Source organism: Melanotaenia boesemani, chromosome 5 (assembly GCF_017639745.1).
Source record: "Melanotaenia boesemani isolate fMelBoe1 chromosome 5, fMelBoe1.pri, whole genome shotgun sequence".
Classification (NCBI taxonomy): Eukaryota; Metazoa; Chordata; class Actinopteri; order Atheriniformes; family Melanotaeniidae; genus Melanotaenia; species Melanotaenia boesemani.
Genome location: NC_055686.1, coordinates 33,617,362 through 33,639,412, shown reverse-complemented (window position 1 = coordinate 33,639,412; position 22,051 = coordinate 33,617,362). Strand labels below are relative to the sequence as shown.

At 40.6% G+C, this 22,051-nt stretch overlaps 1 protein-coding gene across 6 annotated transcripts in view; it reads right to left on the bottom strand.

The window, feature by feature from the left end:
* The window catches only part of nrxn2b (neurexin 2b), an 815,055-nt gene that overhangs the window by 42,152 nt on the left and 750,852 nt on the right, over positions 1–22,051 (bottom strand). For all 6 annotated transcript variants that reach the window (XM_041985417.1, XM_041985422.1, XM_041985421.1 and 3 more), the window contains one exon: positions 14,200–14,371. In XM_041985417.1, the coding sequence (XP_041841351.1) occupies positions 14,200–14,371 (172 nt within the window). The remainder of the gene's footprint in view (positions 1–14,199; positions 14,372–22,051) is intronic.

The window sequence follows — 22,051 nt, the reverse complement described above, 5'->3', positions numbered from 1 at the left end:
AATCAACCTCAGGGTCATGCCACATACATCTCCAGCACTGTCAACAGAGACAGGGCTGGAAGTAAGAGAGGTGAGGGGGCCGATGGTGACCGGGGTTTAATGAAGTCAGATGTAGCACCCGTGTCAGAAGATTAATTAGAAGTAATTGTATATTTCAAAAAGCAGTGTTTATGGATTGTAAAAAGGTATGTTTAGGACAGTGACTCTTGGAAAATGGAATCAGGGAACTCTCTGATTCCATTTTCCTTAAGAAACTCTGTGTGATTAAAAAAAAAAAGCAGGAACTTTCATAATTGACCAAAAACAATTCAATTTTCAACATATTTGACTGAGAAATTGAAGATTGGGAGTCTGTAGGGGGGGTTTGTGACATCATGCCGGAGCATTACTGATGACATTATCTGCAGAGAGACGACCCGGAGAGTGAGGGAGAGTGTGGGATCGGTATTTTACCAGCAACGAATGGAGCTCTCAACTTTATACCCCATCCCCATCCCCATCCACCTCACCCCACCCTGGTCTGTGCTGCTGCAGAGACCTAAAATAGACCTCTCAGTGCTGCAATACCCAGCTTTACTCCCCAGGGGTCTCTCTACCCACACTTGCCTGCACAAAAATGGCCCACATAAGGCAGAGGTGTACTTGCATATAGATATCCCCGTGTATTGTATGTAAAACACAGCATGGTTTGTGCATAAAGAGGAGGGGCACCAATGAAAAGTAAATGGAGAAAGGAGAACAGTGGGAAGGTGGATGACTGGAATGAGTAACTGTTAAAAAATCTTGAGAAGAAACATGTAGAGAAGAAAGCTGACTCAATATCACTACATCTGTAGCTCTCTGTGAATTTTCTGACACAGATAGTGGCCAAAGGACAGGACTGACAGGAAATATGTGAAATGTAAGCATTTCTGTGATACATAATTGACACTGATTATGTTTTATCACCTACAATACAACATCAGATTAGCCTATGCAAGAAGATTTGCTTGTCATAACAGGTTTTGTTTTTCTGAAGCTACATTTGCTCTAAATTACACGAAAACTACAGAGCAACCATTTTCATGTCACATTTCTGATCAGGCAGGTACAACTCTGCGCTCTGGAAAGGCAGCACAGCAATTACGGCACTAATACAAGCCTGTTCTGGTAATGACACGGGCACTGTGCTGCAATCACTAAATTAGAGAGGTAGAAACAGATGCTGCTGACAGCAGAGTGCAGAGGGAGAGACCAGAGGGGTGTGGCAGGATGGTAGAGGGGATGGTGGAGGGAATGCAGAGAAAAGGCGATCAACATGATAAGAGAGTGAAAGGAAAATGGTGGAAGTAGCACTTCGTGAGATGAATCAGTCCTCTGTGTTCTCCTCCCACTGCTACATCTACTGGCCTCGTCAAACCCTGACTAAATCTCCTCCCTCCTCTAAGTTTCTGAATCATACAAGACACCTTTTGTAACTTAAGCCAAACTATGACCATTTTGACGCCCCCTAGTGGTTGGGGTTAGACACTACATCCAGGAAATTACCTCTGAACTGGTTTTTACTTCACCTCTTCCTCTCTATTACTCTATTCATGGAGTTTTTCCTCTTTTATTGTTTCCACACTTTTTTCCCTAATCGATTTTCCCCGTCTTACTCGCTTATTCTTTCCTCCCGGCTTGTTCCTTTCCTTCTTGTCTGCTTGTCCCTCCCTTGTTCTCAAACAATCCTTCATTCACGCTTCATTCTGTCTTTTCCATCACCCTCCTGCCAAAGCCCATTTTGATCTCGCTTTTGGCCAGTAACTTCCATGCCCCATTCTCTTCAGCCTTCCTGTTGTACAATTCTCTCCATCTCCATTATTTCTTCTTCCTTCCTCCATTCACTACGCCCTACTTTCCTCCTCATTTTTGATCCTTTCACTTGACCCCTTAATTCCTCTCCTTTAGATGTTTACCTTCCCTGCACTTTACCCCTCTATTATTCTTCATTTCCTGGTAACATACTGAGTTTATTACTTGGAGATTAAATGTAGTACACTGAGGCACAGTGACTGCCATTCATTACTGACAAAGTGCGGAGCAGGCAAAGTAATAAATGCTGAGAATGAAGAGTGTGTACACCATATGCTAATGTGTGTGTACTCCCTTTCCAGGCAAACATCAGTAAGAAACAACATCCCGATCTAGAAGCAACGACTTTGGAGGGATCAGCAAAGAGAGATTTAATGTATCTACAGAAAGAAAGGGAAATTCGAGGGGTAGAAAATGAGAATTAATGGATCCCATTGAGAAGAGTGTGTAACTGTAATTAATCTGAGCTAAAATGTACACAGAGAAAAAAAGAGCCACAAAGTCCTGCTGGGCAGGTTTTTCTTCCTATGTCCTCCACACTGCAGTGCCAGAAAATCTAAATTCCTCTGTGTTCTCCTTGTTTGTTTGCATCTGTTTGACTTCAGATCCTTGGAGAAATATTTCATTCCGAGTGAACCGGAGAAACTTCTCCCATCTCACTCTTCTCCCCACCAGCCGAAGCCTGCTCTGCATGAGAATGGGGGGAGGATAGATTAAACAGCTGGGCCTTTCTCTTCTCCCTCACTGGCATTATCACACTCGCTTTTTCCCAAGACTCTTCCCTTTGCTTGATATGAAACAATGCTATCAGACCTGGCTCTTTGAAATCTGATATACGAGAGAGAAATAAAGTAGTAAATGAAACTGTGGCTTTATGCTGTTTAAGCTTAAATTTTTCATTTGAAAGCTGAGCTTCAGTTATTGACTCCAGTAGTTCACATGTAGGCTCCCATTCCCTGTGTTTCACCAACACGTCTATGGCAGAATTTTTATCTTATTTCTTTTACAATACAGTTCTAAGCCTTTTAATTTCTGAACTGTAAACAGGGCTGTCAATCACAAGTTTGATCACATGAATGATTCACAGATCTGCAAAGATAAGATTTCCATATGATTCAATTCAGGATCCAGCAACTGATAAGAGATCAAAAGCCTAGGAGGAAAAGCAGCCCTCTACCAACCGGAGAGTCACTGGATCAGTTCCAGGCTTCCCCTGACTTCGTGCCGTAGCGTCCTTGGGCAAGACACTGAACCCCAAGTTGCCTCCTCATGTGTCTATCGGGGTATGTGTGATAGGTTAAAAAGCACTTAGTATACAAAAATAGAAGTCCTGTGTGAATGTGACATTTAGTGTAAAGGCGCTATACATCCAATTACCATATGAAATCACTTGATTACCAAAATTACTTCTATTAAGTGATCAAACATGTGCTGGAGACATCATTCCTGGACATGTCCTCTTTTTGAGGGCTAAAAAATGGGGTTGGCTGGAATCGTCTGGGATTTTGCTCTATCTCAGCCTCGTGGGGGTGTAAACTTCCAGTGTGTTGGCTTAATAAGACGAGGCTTAGACGAGGTACAGGTGGGGGAAGAGTGTTCAGTATCTAGTAAAGCTAGAAAATGCATCTTAGTTGTGATGAAAGGGAAGCTCACAGTTCTGCATGAACACAGATGACTTTTCTTGTTTTGTGTATGTGTGTTTATATGTTTGTTGTTATGGTTTGTATGTGTGGAAAGAGGACAGAGAGAGTCGGTACGGAGCTGATGTTAGAGTTTGCAGAGCTTTGGTTGGCTGTCTGGAGTGGCCACAACCAACAGAAGGCAAAGCATTGCTATTACTTTAAAAAGAGAACGCTACATTATTCTACTAGTTTTTCTTTTTGGGTGCTGTCCCGGTACTCTACGCCCGGTGTGCAGCACATGCTGCACATAAATGAAATGAATCACCAGACAAGATTTTTTAAATAATTTGAGTACAAACTACCCACCACGACAGAGCAAAGTTTATTTAGATTATATTTACATTTTTATCATCAAACCAAAAGATTTGGGAAATGGGAACAAATCAAATGTAAACAATTCAACATTTTTTTTTTTAGTCAATACATTTGGATCACTGATCATTGAATCAACTTATTGAATCAAATCGGTGTATTGGTTTGGTTGTTCATCGGCAAAATGTGATGGAAATATATTTTATTATGTGTTACATTTATTTTCTTACTCATGGGGGGATGTATGAAGAACAAGCCAGCCAACATGGCTGCAGCCACCCCACCATCCATCTTTATCCATCTAGAAACCTGTTCATCCATTTGTTGCGTGCTGGGACCAGCTCTATGTAGGTGTCACAGCTGCAGCTCTATTGGGTGGGGGAGAGCGTTGCCCGTCTGGCACCTTCAGGAGACACACAGTACAGTGGAGGACAGACGGGAGGCCCGAGCAACCGCTGGGACTGTAAAGTATCTGTTTCAGTGCCTGTCTGAGATAGTTGGACTAGTGTGTGCTGATAATCCAGCATATGAATCACAATGTTTTGTCTCCTTCCTTATCAGTGCATACGTGTACATGTGTGTGACTACATCTGTGTGTGTGTGTAGACTCTTAGAGGAGCCAATCATATATCATGTAGCACTGCAGGCAGCTAGATGCCCTTGTACAGGACACCCACATTGGAAATCCATCCTCAAGAATGAAGATTACACTGGAGACGACTGGCTAGCGGCCATGTCGGTCTCCCTCCCTCCCACAGAAACATCTCTCTGTCAAGCTAGTCCGAGTCTGTTAAGTAACTTTATATGAATTAGATGGAGAATGGATGGAATTTACACACCAATATGGAATTTAGTCATTTTCCACCCTCGGTTTGTTTCTTTTTGCCAAATTTTGCAGACAGGCTGTGTAGCTGTGAAGCACAGGGGGAGAGACGGAGATTTACCTACCCATCACAACCACAAACCTCACCCAGCGTTCATGTCTCCTTTTCATGTAAAGCAGAAGATTGTCACCACTCTAACTGCTCGTTCATCTTTCATCTGTGCAGCAGTTATCAGTCCAACAGCTCATTTTCAGTCTTTCCCCCTCTCTCTCTTGCTTCAGCAAGATCCAAACCACCTTTCATCTCAGCCGCTGAGGAGTTCTGCACAAGTGGCTGGTAGAGTCAGCCGAAAGAACCCCCCCCATCCATCTGACAACCGATGTGAAAATCAAAGTTGTCACTTCTCTAATTACCCAAAGCAATCTTTTCCCTCCACCGATCTGCACTACTTAACTGTCTCTCTCTCCTATTCATTACTTTTTTTTTGGACAATATTTCCCTTCATTCTCTCTCTCCATCATCTCGTAGCCACAGGGCAATAATTTAAGATACTTTCCAACTGTGCAAGATCCAATCAGAAGGAGTTGCAGAGCACAGGAAGAACCTGCTGTCATCTGTGATTTGTGGCTCATCCAGTCGACCTTACCTCTGACTGACTTTTATTTTGCTTAACGAACATTGGTAACACTTTCAATATATGCACCAAATATTTCATTATAATTAGGCAGCAATTATGGAACTATTTCCAAGTAATTTCCTTCTGAATTACCACAACATTTAACTAAACTTTGCTCAGAAAGTAAAGAAATTATTTTGTGAATTATTTCTTTGTTGTTAAATGCCTTTTGGCAATAAATGTTATACCATTGGAAAGCCGGTTTATTTCCCTTTTAAATGGAACCACAATAATAAGAAAAATACGGATGAGCTGCAGTGTGAATTATTTGGGTTGTGCCAATGAATGTTTCTGCCACATCTTCTCTGCCAAAGCCAACAATGCTTATTCTCCTAATGATTCTTGATTGGGATTGTTTATTGGATAATTCACATCAGAAACAAACAAGGGGCCTTGGTAGCATGTGGAAGAACTCCACCAAAAGCTGTTATCCTGTCAGTGCAGCAATCAACACAGCATTTTCCACATCTTCCACACACTTTGACCTTATGATTTCAACTGCTGTAAACAGAAGCTGGACTCATCGCTGTAGCAGGGCCCATCCTCTGAGGTGCTGACAATCAGGCACCAATCGGTCACCTGATCGTCAGCACCTGAGGCAGAAGCTCAAACCTCATTGAACCAATGTGTTTTCCTTCCCTCCCAAATGTGGTTCCATTTAAAAGGAAAAAAAAAGAAAAGCTTTCCATTGATATAAGATTTATTTTCAATAAATATGTGTAACAAAGAAAAAATCTACTTAATGCAAATTTAATTACTTTCAAACTACCTCAGCGATAATCAATAAATTACATTCTCCTAAACTTTTTTTTTAAAAATGGGTTAAATTTGTTTTTCCAGGAGACCAACAACTACAGTTCATTCAAGCTAAGTAGCTGATGTTAGCCTGACTTCAGCACATAATTTAGCTTCTTCTTCTGTCTGAAATGACTTACCTACAATAAATCTTCAAAACTGCAAGGGGCCGCATGTATAATAATATATAATCTTGGTCTCAAAAGAAAGTGAAGACATGTAAGATTACTACAAATGTGTCAAATGTAAATATAAATATCTTTTTTTTTAAGTGGAGATTAAAAGAAGAAGCATATTACTTACATTATTTCCAGATGTATATGCATAGATTGTCTGTGCCGGATGGATCACTTGACTTTTAGCTGACTGTTAAGCTGACAAACTAAATGGTGAAGTTAAAAGTCGACTTTAACTTAGCCGACTGAATGTGGTTACTTTCCACTGCTGCCTGCTACGCCTACATGGTGACTACTGCATGCTGTGGTGATGATTTGTACTTTTTACCACACTGCTAGAGGCTGCTGCAACAGAGCATATCATATTTACCTCACCACGGCCAAACAAAAAAGCTTCACAAGCTAAAAAACAAAAGGGGTCTTCTTCCTGAGCAGGATGGTAGTAAATATGGTGTCCTGCCAATCCTGACACGAGTTTCACCCCACACGCTCATCTATCATCTTCTGCCCAGTGGACCATTAAAGCTACGCAAGACTGATTCAGTACTTCTTGTTGGGAGGCCCAAGCTAGAGAAGTGAAATCAGCTGAAGTCCTTCTGCCTCCAGCATTTGTCTGACCGTGGCGTCTTCCACAGAGTGCACCCTTCTCCCATCCTAATCCGTTTGTTCTCCCCTGCTTTTAGCTACTTTAACTACTTTTAGAGTGCTCTCATATTGCTTTTGCCAATGGGAAGAGGGAAGCAGATCTTCTTGGCTGCTTCAATCTCCTTTCCTCAAAGCGTCGCTTTATCTTCCGTGTTTATTCACGCTTGGTTTTCTGTCTTTCAGACTCTGGAGGTTGCAGAGACAAAGATGGATGCTGAGAAACAGTGGAGGCGTATAAGTAATGATAAAAAGGGGAAAGAAGAAGGGAAAGAGCACAGCTGAGAGCTTTGTTGACCCCCTTTTCTTACACCATTTATCTGAGAAGTAAGAACATCTTAATAGCTCAGTTGGAAGAGCTGGTGCTGACCTCGCTGGTAGAAAGAGTCTCTCTCTTATGTGATCCGCAAATCTCTTCTTTCTCTAATGGCCAGCGCTCACGCTGAATGGATCCTCTAAATGCCTTACAGAGTGAAAACAGGGAATGACAATAGCCTGGTCGTTGTCCTTTATTTTTCTTTTCTTTCTCTTTTTCAATCCTTGATTTATGATCTGTAGTAAGTGTGCTGGTCTACTCAAGAAGAATATTACTGTGTGTGGACACATTTCAAGCAGCAGAAAGCTATGTTGCCTGTGCCTGCACATGAAGGGTATGCATGTGCCGCATCACACACAAAAGCCTCATCAGCACAACGGGGTCAGAAGCTTGTTTTTCGGCATGCATACATGATCTCACATCTTGTTCGTCCACCAAAATGCTCCCTTCCTTTCCCTCCCACTATTCATTCCTCTTTTCCATTAGTCCATCGTTATTTGGAATAATTGTAGAGGACATTCACTTTCCCTCTTTCCCAGCTCCCCTGCTATCTTCCCTCCCATCCATGCATTAACCCCTCACCTTCCAGACTACTTCCTCATTGATGTCACGATGCATTGATTAAGTGGACCCAAACGCAGGACGAAGAGGCAAGAGGCAGACGACTGCATTAATAAGGTTTCAATGTAAAGAACTAATGGACTTACACAGACGGCACAAGGAAATACGACAATGATCTGGCAAAGATTGGCTGAAACCAAGGGTTATATATACTGAGGACAACTAATGAGGAGCAGGTGAAGCAAATGAGCAAAATAAACCAGGTGTGCTGACGAACCGGAAGTGAAGTAAACAAAAATACACAAAGGGAAAACTCTACAAAATAAAAAGGAAATGATTCAGAAACTAGGCAACTGCAAAAACTAAGACAAACCCAAATCAGAAACCCAGAGATAATGACAGCTGATGCTAATCGATAGCAGCCTAGTCAGAAACTAAATGACAGCTTCACTCTAGATGTGCAGCTTGTAAAATAGAGAAATGAGTAAGAAGCAGTAAGTGTGGAAGAAAGACTGCACACTGTGCTCTTGCATATTGGTCATAATGATACAGTTAGAAGGCAGCAAAGTACGGTAATCACTGCCAATATACTGTGATGGAGACAGCACTGCTATGACTTTGAAATGCATAATGAATATCTAAAGCTCTGGGGCACTGCAGGAAAGTCCAAATGCCAAGTATAGTATGAACCCTCAGGAAATGGATGACTTTTTTTGTTTCTCCCCTGTAATGTCATAATTTACTTTGCTGAATCGCTATGATTAGAAAAAGAGTGAATGCAGAGACATGATGATGATAGAAAACTGAGACAGATTTAAAGCAGAGAGTCAGGTAGGGATTCATGCAACACCTCAACACACACACACACACACACAATGTATGTACCTATACATCTGCACATAAATAGTCCACATAAAACCAGTATATGAAGCCACACACAATTCTCTTCACAGCTCAAAAACATTTTCTCCCTTGGAGCGTTCTCTTTTTCCTGGTCTGTTTCTGGAGCAGCTGCTGAAAGGGCAGCTGGCTTCATGTAAGAGGGGGATTAATGCTGTAGCAGACCCCAATTCTTTAAAGCTGATCGCCTCTCCAAGTGTCTGAGGGCCAGGATGAGCAGGAGTTAAAAGAGATGGCAAAAAATGGCACTGAAAAATCTTGAAGGGGGGAAAAAAAGGCACATGACATTTGTACAATCTGATGTTTCAAACTCAATGTTGCTATTTATTGAATATGTACTGCAGTAACAATATGTACATTATATATGTGCAATTCAACTGAAACACTTTCTCTAGTGCATCATCAGCATGTAAATTCTGAAAAAGTCACAACAGTAATTGTAAGATCAGCTGTGTGAAACTATCTTACAAATAAAATCATGAAACGCAATAAATTATTTGGCTTTAATAATGTGTGTAACGCTGCACTGATTCAGTGGCAGAATTTGTTAAGATGGGTTATCATTTTCAAATTTTTAAATTATCATTAAATTGTAAAAAATCTAATAGTTTATGAGATTATCATCATGGTACATGACTGTCACTTATTATCCGTACCTGGTACTAATGAGTTACTACCACCACAAGGTAGCTTCCATTTATAAAGCTGTTTTATGAAGCATGTTGTGAAAAACATGCAAAGTTAAAGACAACAACCGGGAAAAAGTTGCATGTGAAATGCCTTTATGTATAACAAAAAATGAGGTCCAGTGCTACCTCGCTATGATAAAACTACCATATCATAATATTACCATGGCTATGCACAACCATTAGGGTATCAGAAGATCTTTTTTGTTGTTTCGCATTCATGCATACTTAATGCTACCCATGGATGAAGCTTAACTGTAAAAGAAATAAGTGGCCAAAAGTCAACAAACTTGACTCTGATGTCATCATTGTTAGCTAACGTTGTTTACTGGTAATTGACTGAAAAATAGTCTAAGAAATTTTAATGATTTAAAAGATTATTTTTGCTTGAGCTGCTAATTCCGGCCATTATATTTACTCATTTATAATTATGTACATTATGCTACCAATTAATAGAGCTTTAACATAAACTTTACTCTGAAAATCATTTATCTCTCATTATTTTTAGCTAACTCCAAAACATTATGTTTAGCTTTGACGAATTGAATGGTTAAATTCTTGAAATGCCCATCCCAGAACTATTATTAGCCTTTTAGCATTCATGTACACTTTATGCTAATCAATAATGAAGTTTAACTGTAGAAGAAATAAGTGGTTAAAAGGAAAAAGTCAAAAACACTGATGTCATTATCGTTAGCTAACTCCAAGTAACTCTGTTGTGTTGGCTAATTGAAGAATGGTCAAATATATCTTAGTGATTTAATATAGTAGTTTTGTTTGAAAGATTCGTTCCTTTTATCTTTTAGATGTTTAGCATTTATGTACACTTTCTCTTACCAATTAATCAAGTTTATAGAAGAAATAAGTTGCTAAAGGTAAACAAACTTGATTCTGAAAAGTCATTTATGCCATTATCTGTGCTAACTTTAAGTAACTCTTTAACGTCAGCCAGAAGAAATGCTACTTGTCAGGACTAAAGGTTGTAGAGAAATGCATCTTTCAAATTGAAAGAGGAAAAATGTGTGTGGTTTCTATATGTGAAAATTTTCAATCTGCAGTGACTTTTAACAGAAAAATATCAACTAAAGCACAGGCTAAAACTTTCCGACAAAGAGTTACACGGGTCAAAAGAACCTGCTTGGCTTTTGAGAACTGTGTGAAAGTATTTAATGGCCATGTAGTCATGTGCCATGACTCAGGATTTAACAGTTTTACATCAGCTCCAGCTCAGAATTGTGGGGATCACTACACTTAGCTGCACATGCTAAATTTCATGTAGGATATTGTGGTCAATGCACCAAAAATGGGAATAGCTTGTGTTTTCTTTCCAGAAACACATTTAAAAACCTCACAGCAAAACTCTTAGACATAAGAGATAAGATTATTATTTTTCCAGATTGGACTGACACCTGCCATCCAGTTGATTGCAGAAAACTAGCCTGCTTGTCTCACAGTTGTATGACCACTGCAGTGCAGGGACATTACTTCAAGTGGTTTTAAAAACATACCTGTCCTCTGAGTTTGAGGAATACTAGAACAGTAAGTTGCATCCATCAAAGCAGCAATGATAAAACTGCTACCACATGCAAACTGAAAGGTTTTTGGTTGTTTTAATATTTAAAAAATCTGTTTCAAAACATTACTTTTGCTGTAAGACTAGTATTTTAGAAGTTTAGATAGCACCACGGGTCATAAAAATTTCCAAACCTTGGCTACTTGCTATAGTCCTAAAATAAGGATATTTTTCTGAAACAATCCTGTATGGGGTTTACCTCAGTGTTCCTACAGGAATAAATCCCATCAGCACAAATTCTACTTCAGATCATTGAAGTGGCCATTACGTCCCGGTAAAGTGTGCATCTGGAAAATAATGTACAGACTCAGATCCATCAGAAAGGACTATTCTTAAAGAATAAAAGAAAATTGCGTGTGAAATTGCTCCATTATTGTATTATATGGCACTGCAACCAACATCTGCCTGTTTATCTGTGGCTGGATTGCAGTGCTGTTCAGGGGTTATTATTGTGCCAATTTGCCATTTAAGGAATAAGGGATGTTGGGTGAGCCAATAACTGTTGCTGCAGGACCCACCGGGGGCCACCTGACAATCGGGATTAGCTGGCTGACCGCTTCCTCTGACACTCTTTGTCTGCTCTTTGTCCATCAAGTGCATGCATGCGTACATACACAATCACAAAGCCAAAAAAGAAAGCATGACACACACATAATGCGCAACATGATAGACGTTGACGGACACATGCACTGTCACACATAGAATCAGACATGGACCAAAACACCCACAGACACAGACTCCCTGAGGACTACAAACATCACTTTGTGGGACATCAGGAGACGTGTTGCTTCGCCGTTGAACGCGGCTGACCTGTAACGACCATGTTTGCTGTCAACATCTTGTCTTTCCAAACCATCAGCTTATGATTGTCTGCTGTTTATAAGCTGGCTGCTGGCAAGTCTGGACTTTAATGGAGGCTTTCTGAGGAAAGCAAACACTTCTGGGTCTAATTTGGATGTTGGGTATTTTGCATAAACATTGACGTTTGTCAGAATCTAAAATTACAGAAAGATGATTTGTTTCTCTCTTGTAAAAGATGGTGGAATTCTACTTTATTTTAATCTTTACCATCCTTGTCCTGCCTCTCCCCCTCTGGAAATATGGACTTCGCTTTGGCTTAAGAGACTAGAAATACTTCATGTCTCATTGTATGCACACAGAATTAGACAGGACTCAAAACTGCATGGAATCCCGATAAAACTGCATCCAGCATTGTTAGAGGAAGTAGAAAATTTTGGTAGCTGTTATGCAGCATCTTTCAATGTAACTTTCTCTGTTATCTTTAAACTTCTTCTGGGACAATGTGGCAATTACAGTGCATCAAGACAACTGAAGCAGCTCTCAAAACACTCCCAAAATGTAAATGCCGAGCATTTTGTCCTATTTAGATAAGCAGAAGATGTCTGAATCTCTATTCTGGGTCATATGAACTTGTTTCAAGACGAGAGCTCCTTGTTTTTTCTCATCTTGTCTCTAAAACACATAACCTCGCTCAATCTTCTACACCTCATGTGTTGGTTAAGAAGTTGCAATCCCCACAACCTCCCTTTCCTTCCTCACTCACTCTCCCCCATGCACTCCTCCACCCCTCTGTGCCAAAGCCCCATATAAGTTTTTGCTTCCTTAATGTGTAACATTTCTGTTTTCCCCAGGATGACGCCCAACCAGACACTTAACGTCTGGAGCCTTCAAAGTCGGTGCCCAAAAATAGTCTTTGAGTGAATCTAGCTCGCATAAATGAATCAAAGCTTTTATGTTTCCTTCCCGTGGTCCTGATTTAACCCCCCACTTAAAACTTCAGTTGGGCTCCAACCCCCTCCTGGCAGAAAAAACACAAACTTATCAGATAAGCTAACAAACAAAAACTAAATAACACTCTTTAATTCTTGATCAGTGGAGGAAAAAAGAAAGAAATGTTTGATGAGGACAACAACAGCGACAGGGAGGGCGGAAGGGAAGAGGAATAAAAAGAATACAATATGGGGCTGTGCATTAATGTTTCTTGATGAAACAAAACCTAGATTTGGATGATGGCATTCACTTGCCAGTGTTAACAGGCCGCTCTGCTGTTCTTTTCTAAGCGGCTTGTGCTATTGTTAGATGAAGGCTCCTCTCTGGAGCGTCTTCTGTAGTGAAAAGGGCTGCATTTCCATCATAATAACAACTGAAAAGAGTGAACTGTCACAGGGCGCTTCCTCTTCTGGCTGTGATGCATGCCCCTTGGTCTGGCTTCACTGTGCTGATGGATGAGTAGGAGAATATGCTTCCCTCAATGCCAAAACAAAGCCTCAAAATGTGGGATCACTGCTGTGACAGAGAATGTCACAGTCTCTTTGCTCTGTACTGTATGTCAACAAGTTTAAATATGACCACATTAGCAGCACTCGCCCTGCTGGATTTATACCGTGAGGTTACAGACACAGTGCTTTTAGACAATGAAGACAAAAGGTGACATCCGCAGAGCCTTATTTCATATTCAGGTTATTCAGTTTCTACATCATCACTAATGCAGACGGAGAGTCCAGCTTAGGCTGCTGTTTAGTAAATGCAAGCTCATGCTGGGGGGGGAAAAAAAGAAAAGAAAACCCGTCTTCCTTTGAACAACCATGTACAAATGAGGAAACACAGTGGAGAGAGAAATTAAGTGTGAGCTTATGCACAGCCGAAAATAGCCTGAAAATTCAGGCTGCAATAGAATACCATGATTATGTTGAACAACAAGCGGGGGAATTAGCGCACTCCCAGCAGTAGCTCATCGGATGTTTGCCCTCGTTTAAAGACTATGTGTAACCATGTTGTGCCCCGAACTGTGTCCTCCCAGTCTAAAAGTGTTGCTCACCAGTTGTACCCGACTGGCATATTGTTATTCAGCATGGTTTTACTCAATCTAGGATCCACAGTGCCAGGGGCTACAATGGTAGACTAACTGCAGAAAACTGCAGCTCTTCGATGGGAGATTACTTGCCTCAGGAAGGGTTTTTAGTTTTTCCTGCCTTTTGGACCAACATATGAGTTAATCACCTATAAGAAAAAAATATATAGCAATGCTAATAATAAAAACAAAACAACACAAAAAAGAATAATGTAAATAATGTTTGTTTTTTCTCCAAACCTCACATTTTCTCTCTCCACTGTGTTTTCCAGTTTATTTCAGAATTAAATTTCTTCAAGATTTTATTCAACAAAAATCCCCTTCTCTACAGATCAGGGCCCATCTTCCTACCTGAGGGGAATCGTTCGATGACTGGCTGGTTGTCCACCTGAAGAGTGGCGTTGCCACCACTGCGTGTGAATCGCACCACATGGTATTTGCCATCGCTCACCATCACCGCGCTCTCCTCGATGGTTATGTCGTCTGTTCCCACGTTGAAGATCACGCCGATTTTTCCTCGCTCCTACAGACAGATCATAGAGAACTTTGTAAGAAAAGTGAACCAACATACAAAAGTGAGTCATCCATTGAAAACATGAATACTCCGTCCAATGTTCCTGCCCAGCATTCTCCTTCATAATAGCAACTGTTGCTCAGGAAACAGCGGTTTCCCATCAATCAGAAAATTCATAGATCAAGATACCGAATCCAACATTGCCCCCAGTTAACCCACCAGAGTATGAGTATACTTAATAAAAACCACCTATATAAATATGTGTAAATACTGTTTATAAAGACTAAGAGCTGCAAACATGACCCCATTTACTATTCAACACATCAAGGTGATTTGACAGAATTCATTAATTCATTGGTCTGTTAAATACTCTAAAGGATCTAAACATTTCATGTTTCCACATTTCTTTAACCGAGCAATTGAAACGCTTTCACATCAGCATTAAGAACAATGCGCCACTTTCAATCACACTTTAAAAGCAGCAATGGCAGCAATCACAGCTTTGTTATAAAAAAGTATTTGAACAAATTCTCAATGGACTGAGAAAAAGGAGGAAATATATATTTTATAGATCATGTGTTTTAAAAACTGTTGCAAGCAACAGTTTAGCATTTTACACGTTGTCTGCCTCTTTTGTGTTACAAAAATATTTAAAACATCATTAAAACCAAACATTTATGGAGCATTATTTATTAATATATACCACTTCATTACTGTTTACTCATGGGCTACTTTATTAGGCACACAACTTCAAGTGCTTGTCCACCCAAATATCTAATCAGCCAATCACATGGCAGCAAATCAAAGCATTTAGGCATGTAGACATGGTCAAGATGATTTATTGAAGTTTAAACTGAACATCAGGATGGGTAAGAAAGAGGATTTAAGTGACTAGAACATAAGATGTTTGTTGGTTTGATTATTTCAGAAAGTTCTGATCTACTGCGATTTTTTACACACAACCATCTCTGGGGTTAACAGAGGTTGGTCTGAAGAAGGGAAAATATCCAGTGAGCAGCTGGACCTTGATGTCAGAGGTCAGAGGAGTTGGAGATAATAGAAAGGCAACAGGAAGTCAAATATGCACTAGTTCCAACCAAGGTCTGCAGAATCACATCTCAGAACACACAACACGTCCAACCTTGAAGCAGATGGTCTACAGCAGCAGAAGACCACACCGGGTGCCTCCTGTCAGCTAAGAACAGGAAACTGAGGCTACAATTCACACACACTCACCAACACTGGACAATAGAAGATGGAGAAACATTGCTGGTCTGATGAGTCTCCATTTCAGATCCACATTTGGATGCTAGGCTCAGAATTTATTGGAAACATCATGAAAACATGGATTCATCCTGCCTTGTATCAATACTGCAGACTGCTTGTAGTATAATGGTGTGTGGGAGATTTTCTTGGCCCACTTTGAGCCCCTTAGTACCAACATGGCCTGGTTTAACCACCACAACCTACCTGAGAATCATTGCTGACTATGCTAAGATCATCTCCACCTGCTTTCTAGAACATAACAATGAGTTCACTGGACTCCAACGGCCTCCACAGCCACCAGATCTCAGTCCAGTAGAGCAGCTTTGGGATGTGGTGGAACGGGAGATTCTCATCATGGATGCAGCCGACAAACCTGCAGCAACTGCGTGATGCTGTCATGTCAATATGGAGCAAAACTTCTGAGGAAGGTTTCCAACATCTTGTTGAATCTATGACACCAAGATTAAGGCAGTTCTGAAGGTAAAAGGGTCCAATCCAATTCTAGCAATGAAGATCTAATAAAGTGGTTGGTGGTTGTATATTTCTCCAGTGAACAAAAATGCCTTTCTTTTTGCATTCTGATGACTGAGCATTAGATCTCCCACAAATAAGCCTGGCAAAGACGAGAGCGCTTACCGAGGACTGAGGCACCTTTAGTATTCATCAACTGGGTGACCCCCTCCCCTCTTCCATCTATTAGTGTTGACAGCCGCCCACTGCTTCCAGTTTATTACAGTCAACCGCCTACTTTACTCTGTTCTCCCGCCACCTTTCCTCTCCCTCCGTGGTTCCTGTCCTCAGTCCCAGGAAAGGTCAAAGTCATTTACAGAGTTACAGTCTGCTGGAGAGCCATAGAACAAGGGTGAGAGAGAAAAGAAGAGAGAAACAATGCATACCAGACAGTACCATCACAGATACATTGTCTGTCTGGCAGTAAATCCTCTGTTGCAGTTTTTGCTGTGTACAGCTGTGAGACTCCACTCTGGTAACCAAACCGCTGATTGTCAGACAGGTCAAGCTCGTTTGCAGACGGGGTCACATTTGCACACTACTTTCTGCCCTCTGCTGTTACAACTTCATTGATCCCATTATCTGATTAGTTATGCACATTTAAACAGCATCTTCCCATATGCCGCAAAATTCATAGGTGAATGTGGAGCTTTTGCTCCCAGCGATTTTCCATTATTCATAGCTAAAGAAAAGCAAATAAAACACAGTAATGTTAACAGAACTGAAAATAGTCATTTAATTTAGCAAATAAATGCAGAGGTTGTACAGTAAGTTAATGATGAAGATAATCGTGTGCTCTCTGGGGCTGTATGAAGTGGTTACCGCATTCAGTCAAGGACACAATAAGGCTGTGCACTGATGACAAGCCCTGATTAGGGTATTAATTGAGCATGCCCAAAAGGCGGTGCTCATAGTCATGATTAATGTGGCACAATGTGCTAGATGTCTGAGAATAAACAAGAAGAATTGATGAGAAACTCTCCCATGAAGATCCTCGCTTCATCAGATCTGGATGAGCTTCCCACAGCGGTGGTTTGATGGACTTCCCAACAGATGATCTCATCCCGTGAAGAGACTCAAATGTCTCAAATGGCAAAGTGCTTCCACCTTCTTAGGCGCGTAATGAATTGATTCATGTTATGTACTAGCCCTCGCAGTCTTTCCATCTGCTCTCCCAGTCCAGTATAGACTCTTAAGAATGAAAATCGAATTGAAGCTTGAGATTATTGTTACCTTTGAGATGCTATATCATAAGGAAACAAAATAGAGACTTAATGAAAAATGCTTGTGGATGGAAATGTCAGGATCATCTCCATTACGTCCCACATACTGGGAAGCTTAGAATAATCACAACACCTTTGCTTGGAGAATTAATTCAATTTGCCAGGGCAAAGCAGAATGAATCCGTGCTATTAGGACTGCAAAGCAGAGGAAAGGAAGGGAGTTTTAGTGATATTTACAGAGAGATTAGCATTTGTGTTCCGCAACATTAGGGCTCTTCTCAGAGCAGAGGGAATGTATTGAGTCCATTATGGTGGGAAGCCGCTGGGAACCAGTGCTTTCTTAAAAATGATTTTAGCGAAGCAGTAATGACATTTTAATGGCTATTTCCCTTAAGCGAACATATCTCTGGAAACAGAAGGAAAGAAAGAATAACTCTCTGAATGACTGGGTGCAGTCAGGCCTGCTACACTGAAATGAAAGGACTTCGAGGCAACTTTAAAATGATCTCTAGCAGCTCTATAAACACTCCTGCTTCTCAGCTACTGCTTAGCCATCCTTAATCTCTGCCGCACCTGTCGGCTGACGGCGGATTGTTGCTCTTCTTTTATGTAGAGGATAGCTCATCTTACTTTTCCTTTGTAGGCCAATCAGTATTGTAGGCAGGGGGTCCACTGTAGACTAGAGGGAAAAGAGCTGATACAGTTTCAATTACATCCAATTTCAATCTCAAATGCCCAAGGAAGACAGCATCTCTTTGAGTTACTGATGTTCAATAAAATATTCAGGGATCTAAAGTGGCAAGGGGCTGGAAAAACATCTGCAGAGTGAAATGAGTTTTATCTGTAGCCAAAAGCATTTTTTACTGTTATTGCATTAAGCTTCACAGAGGAAAGTTTTATCCAGGGAGGGGAAAAAAGAGAAATGATGGAACACATTTTTTCAAAGATTTCCTCTTGAGCATTTTGGTAATTACTCAAGCACAAACTCGCTGTCCTCACTGAAACATCTGAAATCTCCGTACAACAAAAGCCATTTATTGCACAGCAGAAACTGTCACTTCATACTGTTTAGCTACCTAAAACAAAAAAGTTTCTGTAATCTTCTTTCAGTCTCTCCTTCCTTTTTTTTCTCAAAGACAAAGAAAATTGGCTTTGGAATTCAGTGCGGCAGCCCCGGCAGAGCCGGAGCGGCGCCGGAATACGAGAGCGTTTCCGTCCAAAATATTTCAACATGACCTTGCGGCTTGTAAGAGCGCGTTGAGGTAAACGCTAGCGTCGAGAGGAGAATGAGAATGAGCCAGAGGCTGCAGCTGGCGTGCGAGCATCAGGGTTATCTGGCACCCTCGCAGAGCTCTCGCTGATCGTTTCGAGCAGAAAAAGGAAGAGAAAAGGGAGAAAGATGGAGGAGGAAAAGGAAGGGGGCAAAATGAAACACTGTGCAGCACAGGGACAAGAGGAACCATGATGATCCTTTGGGGGCCTTAAGGTGTTTTTAGATCAAATCTCCTTCTAAACATGTCAAGATCTTGTTGTTTCTTCCCAGCACTCACATGTAGTCGATTAAGATGGGAGGAAAATAGACAAAGAAGAAGTGTGATGCAGTTATGAAGGATCTTTCTTTGATTCCTGAACAACTCAATAATTTCTTTGAAAGGGAGCTTCCTTCCTACACACCTTAATATGAAGTGTTTCTGTTCGCCCTTCTCAAATTTAAAGGCTCAAAAGCCAAACAAGCAAATTAGAGGGTGAAAACAAAACACGATTAGCCGAGAAGTGGCTTCAGCAAAGACCCCGGTGGAGACAGTTACAGCTGTTTAAATCCCCCCGAGGTTATTCCGCATTTTTGCTGTATCAACGCAGCTCAAGAATCTGTCCAGAAAAAGCGGCTGACCAGTTCGGATAGTTGCTGATACCGATAATTTGATTTGACAGATTTCGTATAAATAGTCCCACGGGTGGTGAAAATGCAAACTATTCATCAGCTTCTTTCTCATTTCTCCAATAATGATCTATCACAGCCTGTATCTGCTTGAGCCTAACTTGACATGCAAGCGTAAGTGTGCAGAGCTGCAATATTTATGAGCTTATGAATCAGCCAGTGGAGCAGAGTGAACAGAGAAATGACTGATAAATAGATTTTTTTGCTGGATGCCCAACGGAAGGCAATCAATTCTTATGCGTATAGATCTGACACTAGCATGTAGTGTGAGAAGACCTAATATTTCATGCAGGCTTACAGTATGAGCAAAGCTTTTGAACGTATACACCACCTCTGTGCATTAATGTTAAAATGTATATGCTATTTGTAATTACAGATCAGTATTGGTGAATCTATTTATGCCGCAGGCTTCTGCAACTGAGCTGACAGACCATCTCAAGATATCTCTGCATCTTTCCTGTTGAAGGTAATTCTGGCTCTGTATGGGTAATCAGCTTGTCAAAACGCATGCATAATGCCTGTGAGTGGAGATTGGCTGTGGCATCTGCTACAAGAGAACAGTGTATAGTGGGGCTAATCTTCTGCTCAAAAACTGCAGCGTTATGTAAGGAGAAAAAATAAAATAGGCCATTGCATAACATGCAGACTTCTCGCCGGCTAAATCTCCAACTGTGCGTCTTTGGGATTGCAGCGTTGTGGCATAACGAGGAAAACAGAGGGACCAGCAGGCATCTGAAACGGGGAGCTCAGACTACACGTCTGCCCCCTCTCATCTCAAATGCTGTTATAGACAGAGCTACGTGTGCGTCGGTTAGATTTGGTCGGCGGTGGGGAACAGACACTTTGCAGGAAGGACACGGTTAGTTTCATTCACCACACTTTCTCTCAGCCAACTCATTTGTATGTGTTTGCCGTGATCCCCAGCAGTCACCTTGAGAGAGTTGCTCCCCCCCTCACATCTCTTCATCTTAATAGCACTTTATCCCCCTTCCTCAACAACTCCACTCATCCTTTTCTTTGCCTCTTTCCAGCTACAGTGGTCATCCGTTCTTACCTGCACTGACAACCAGGACTAGCTGCTCTAATGGTGAATCAGATCTCATTGAAAAATCAATGAGTTAGACTAATGTGGTGTGTGCACACGTGTTTGACTGTGTGCATGTGTCTGAATCCTAAATCTCCCGTCAGAGCATGACTCACGTTGGGTTTGCCTATTTGTCCTGGAGTGCACACAAACTGGAGGCGAGCCAAACTGCTGCAGAGGGAGCCAACATTTTGTTTTGCCACAGAACCAAAAATAAAGGGAAACATAAATCAGACCAAATATCATCATCTATAAGGCCCGGTCCTTAACTTGCACCAAAACTTGTCAGTTTCCAATCTCCAGAATGGGAAAGCAAGCCATACGGCCCACAGTGAGCTGATTTCATGATGTTTACCACTGGGACTGTTGATGGATGGCGTCCTCCAGCACAATGGCCATCAGACTTGTAAGACTGACTCCCACCTGACCCACTCGCTTTCACGCATACACACACACTGGTATGCAAACATGAGAATGTCCTTGTGTGAGGTTACACTGAGGCTGACAACACACTATAACCTGATTTTTAAAAGCTGTACACACAATACACACACATGGATTTATGCATATAATTTACAAGCAGATGAGAATAAAAACTGGGGGGAAAAAAAACACTAAGAAACTGCCCTGCAAAAATGACTTATCTTAATAAAAAATAAATAAAAAAGTAAAATAAAGTGACAATTACACTTGTTAAGATTACCTGGAATACATAGACTTGAAATACTGTAAAACAAGTGGAGAAGCATTCATTCCAAGTTCTTTATTAGGTAAAAAACAAAACAAAACACACACAAAAAAAAAAAAGAAAATCAAAAACCAGCATGTCAGTGTTGTTTCTTTCACACTTTCAGATAATCTGGAAATAAAAGGAACTGAGCAAGATCATTTTTTTAAATTCAATATTTTTTCTGTCTTAAGAGACACTAAATATAATAAAAAAAAAATTACTGGGTTAGATTTATATAACACTTTTCAGCGCACCAAACTGCTTCACATTGAATCATTTACACTTACATTTGAAGAAGCAATGCAAACAAACTTTGATATAACATAAACCTTTGTTTGAATTGAAGTATTGCGAACATGCCCACAAACTCAAAGACTCAAAACAAGTGTTAAAGCTACAAATAAGTTAGAAAGACACAATATTCCTAAACAGCACACTCTAAAAAGGAATCCCACTTAATTCTTATGATCCCGTAGTTTGAGGATAACACTTTTGTTGATTCAATTATCTTGAAATCAAGAAAACTGTAGAACCAGTACAGGGACACCCACCACCTTGCAGTGGATTGAGTTTTTCCAGCAGCAGAAATAAAACTGCTGATTGACAAATGTTGTTGCTTGGTCTCTGTATTTTTACTACAGTAAAATTATCCCATTTTAGTAACTAAATATTTTAAAATATAAATTTAAATATTTTTCTTTTCATACTTTATTGGTATATAAAATATCCAAGTGTAATGTGCATATTAAGTTACTTTGGGATAAATAAAATATTTTATTTGGAACAACTTGAATCTTTTAGGTTTTCTGTGAAATGGAGTCAGAATGATTCAGATTCTTTATTTAACAGAAACTAAATTATTTGAGTAAGTCTGACCCAAAACGGTTAAGCTGAATGAACTTAAGATGGAGAAACTTAATTCACTCACTTTTACTGA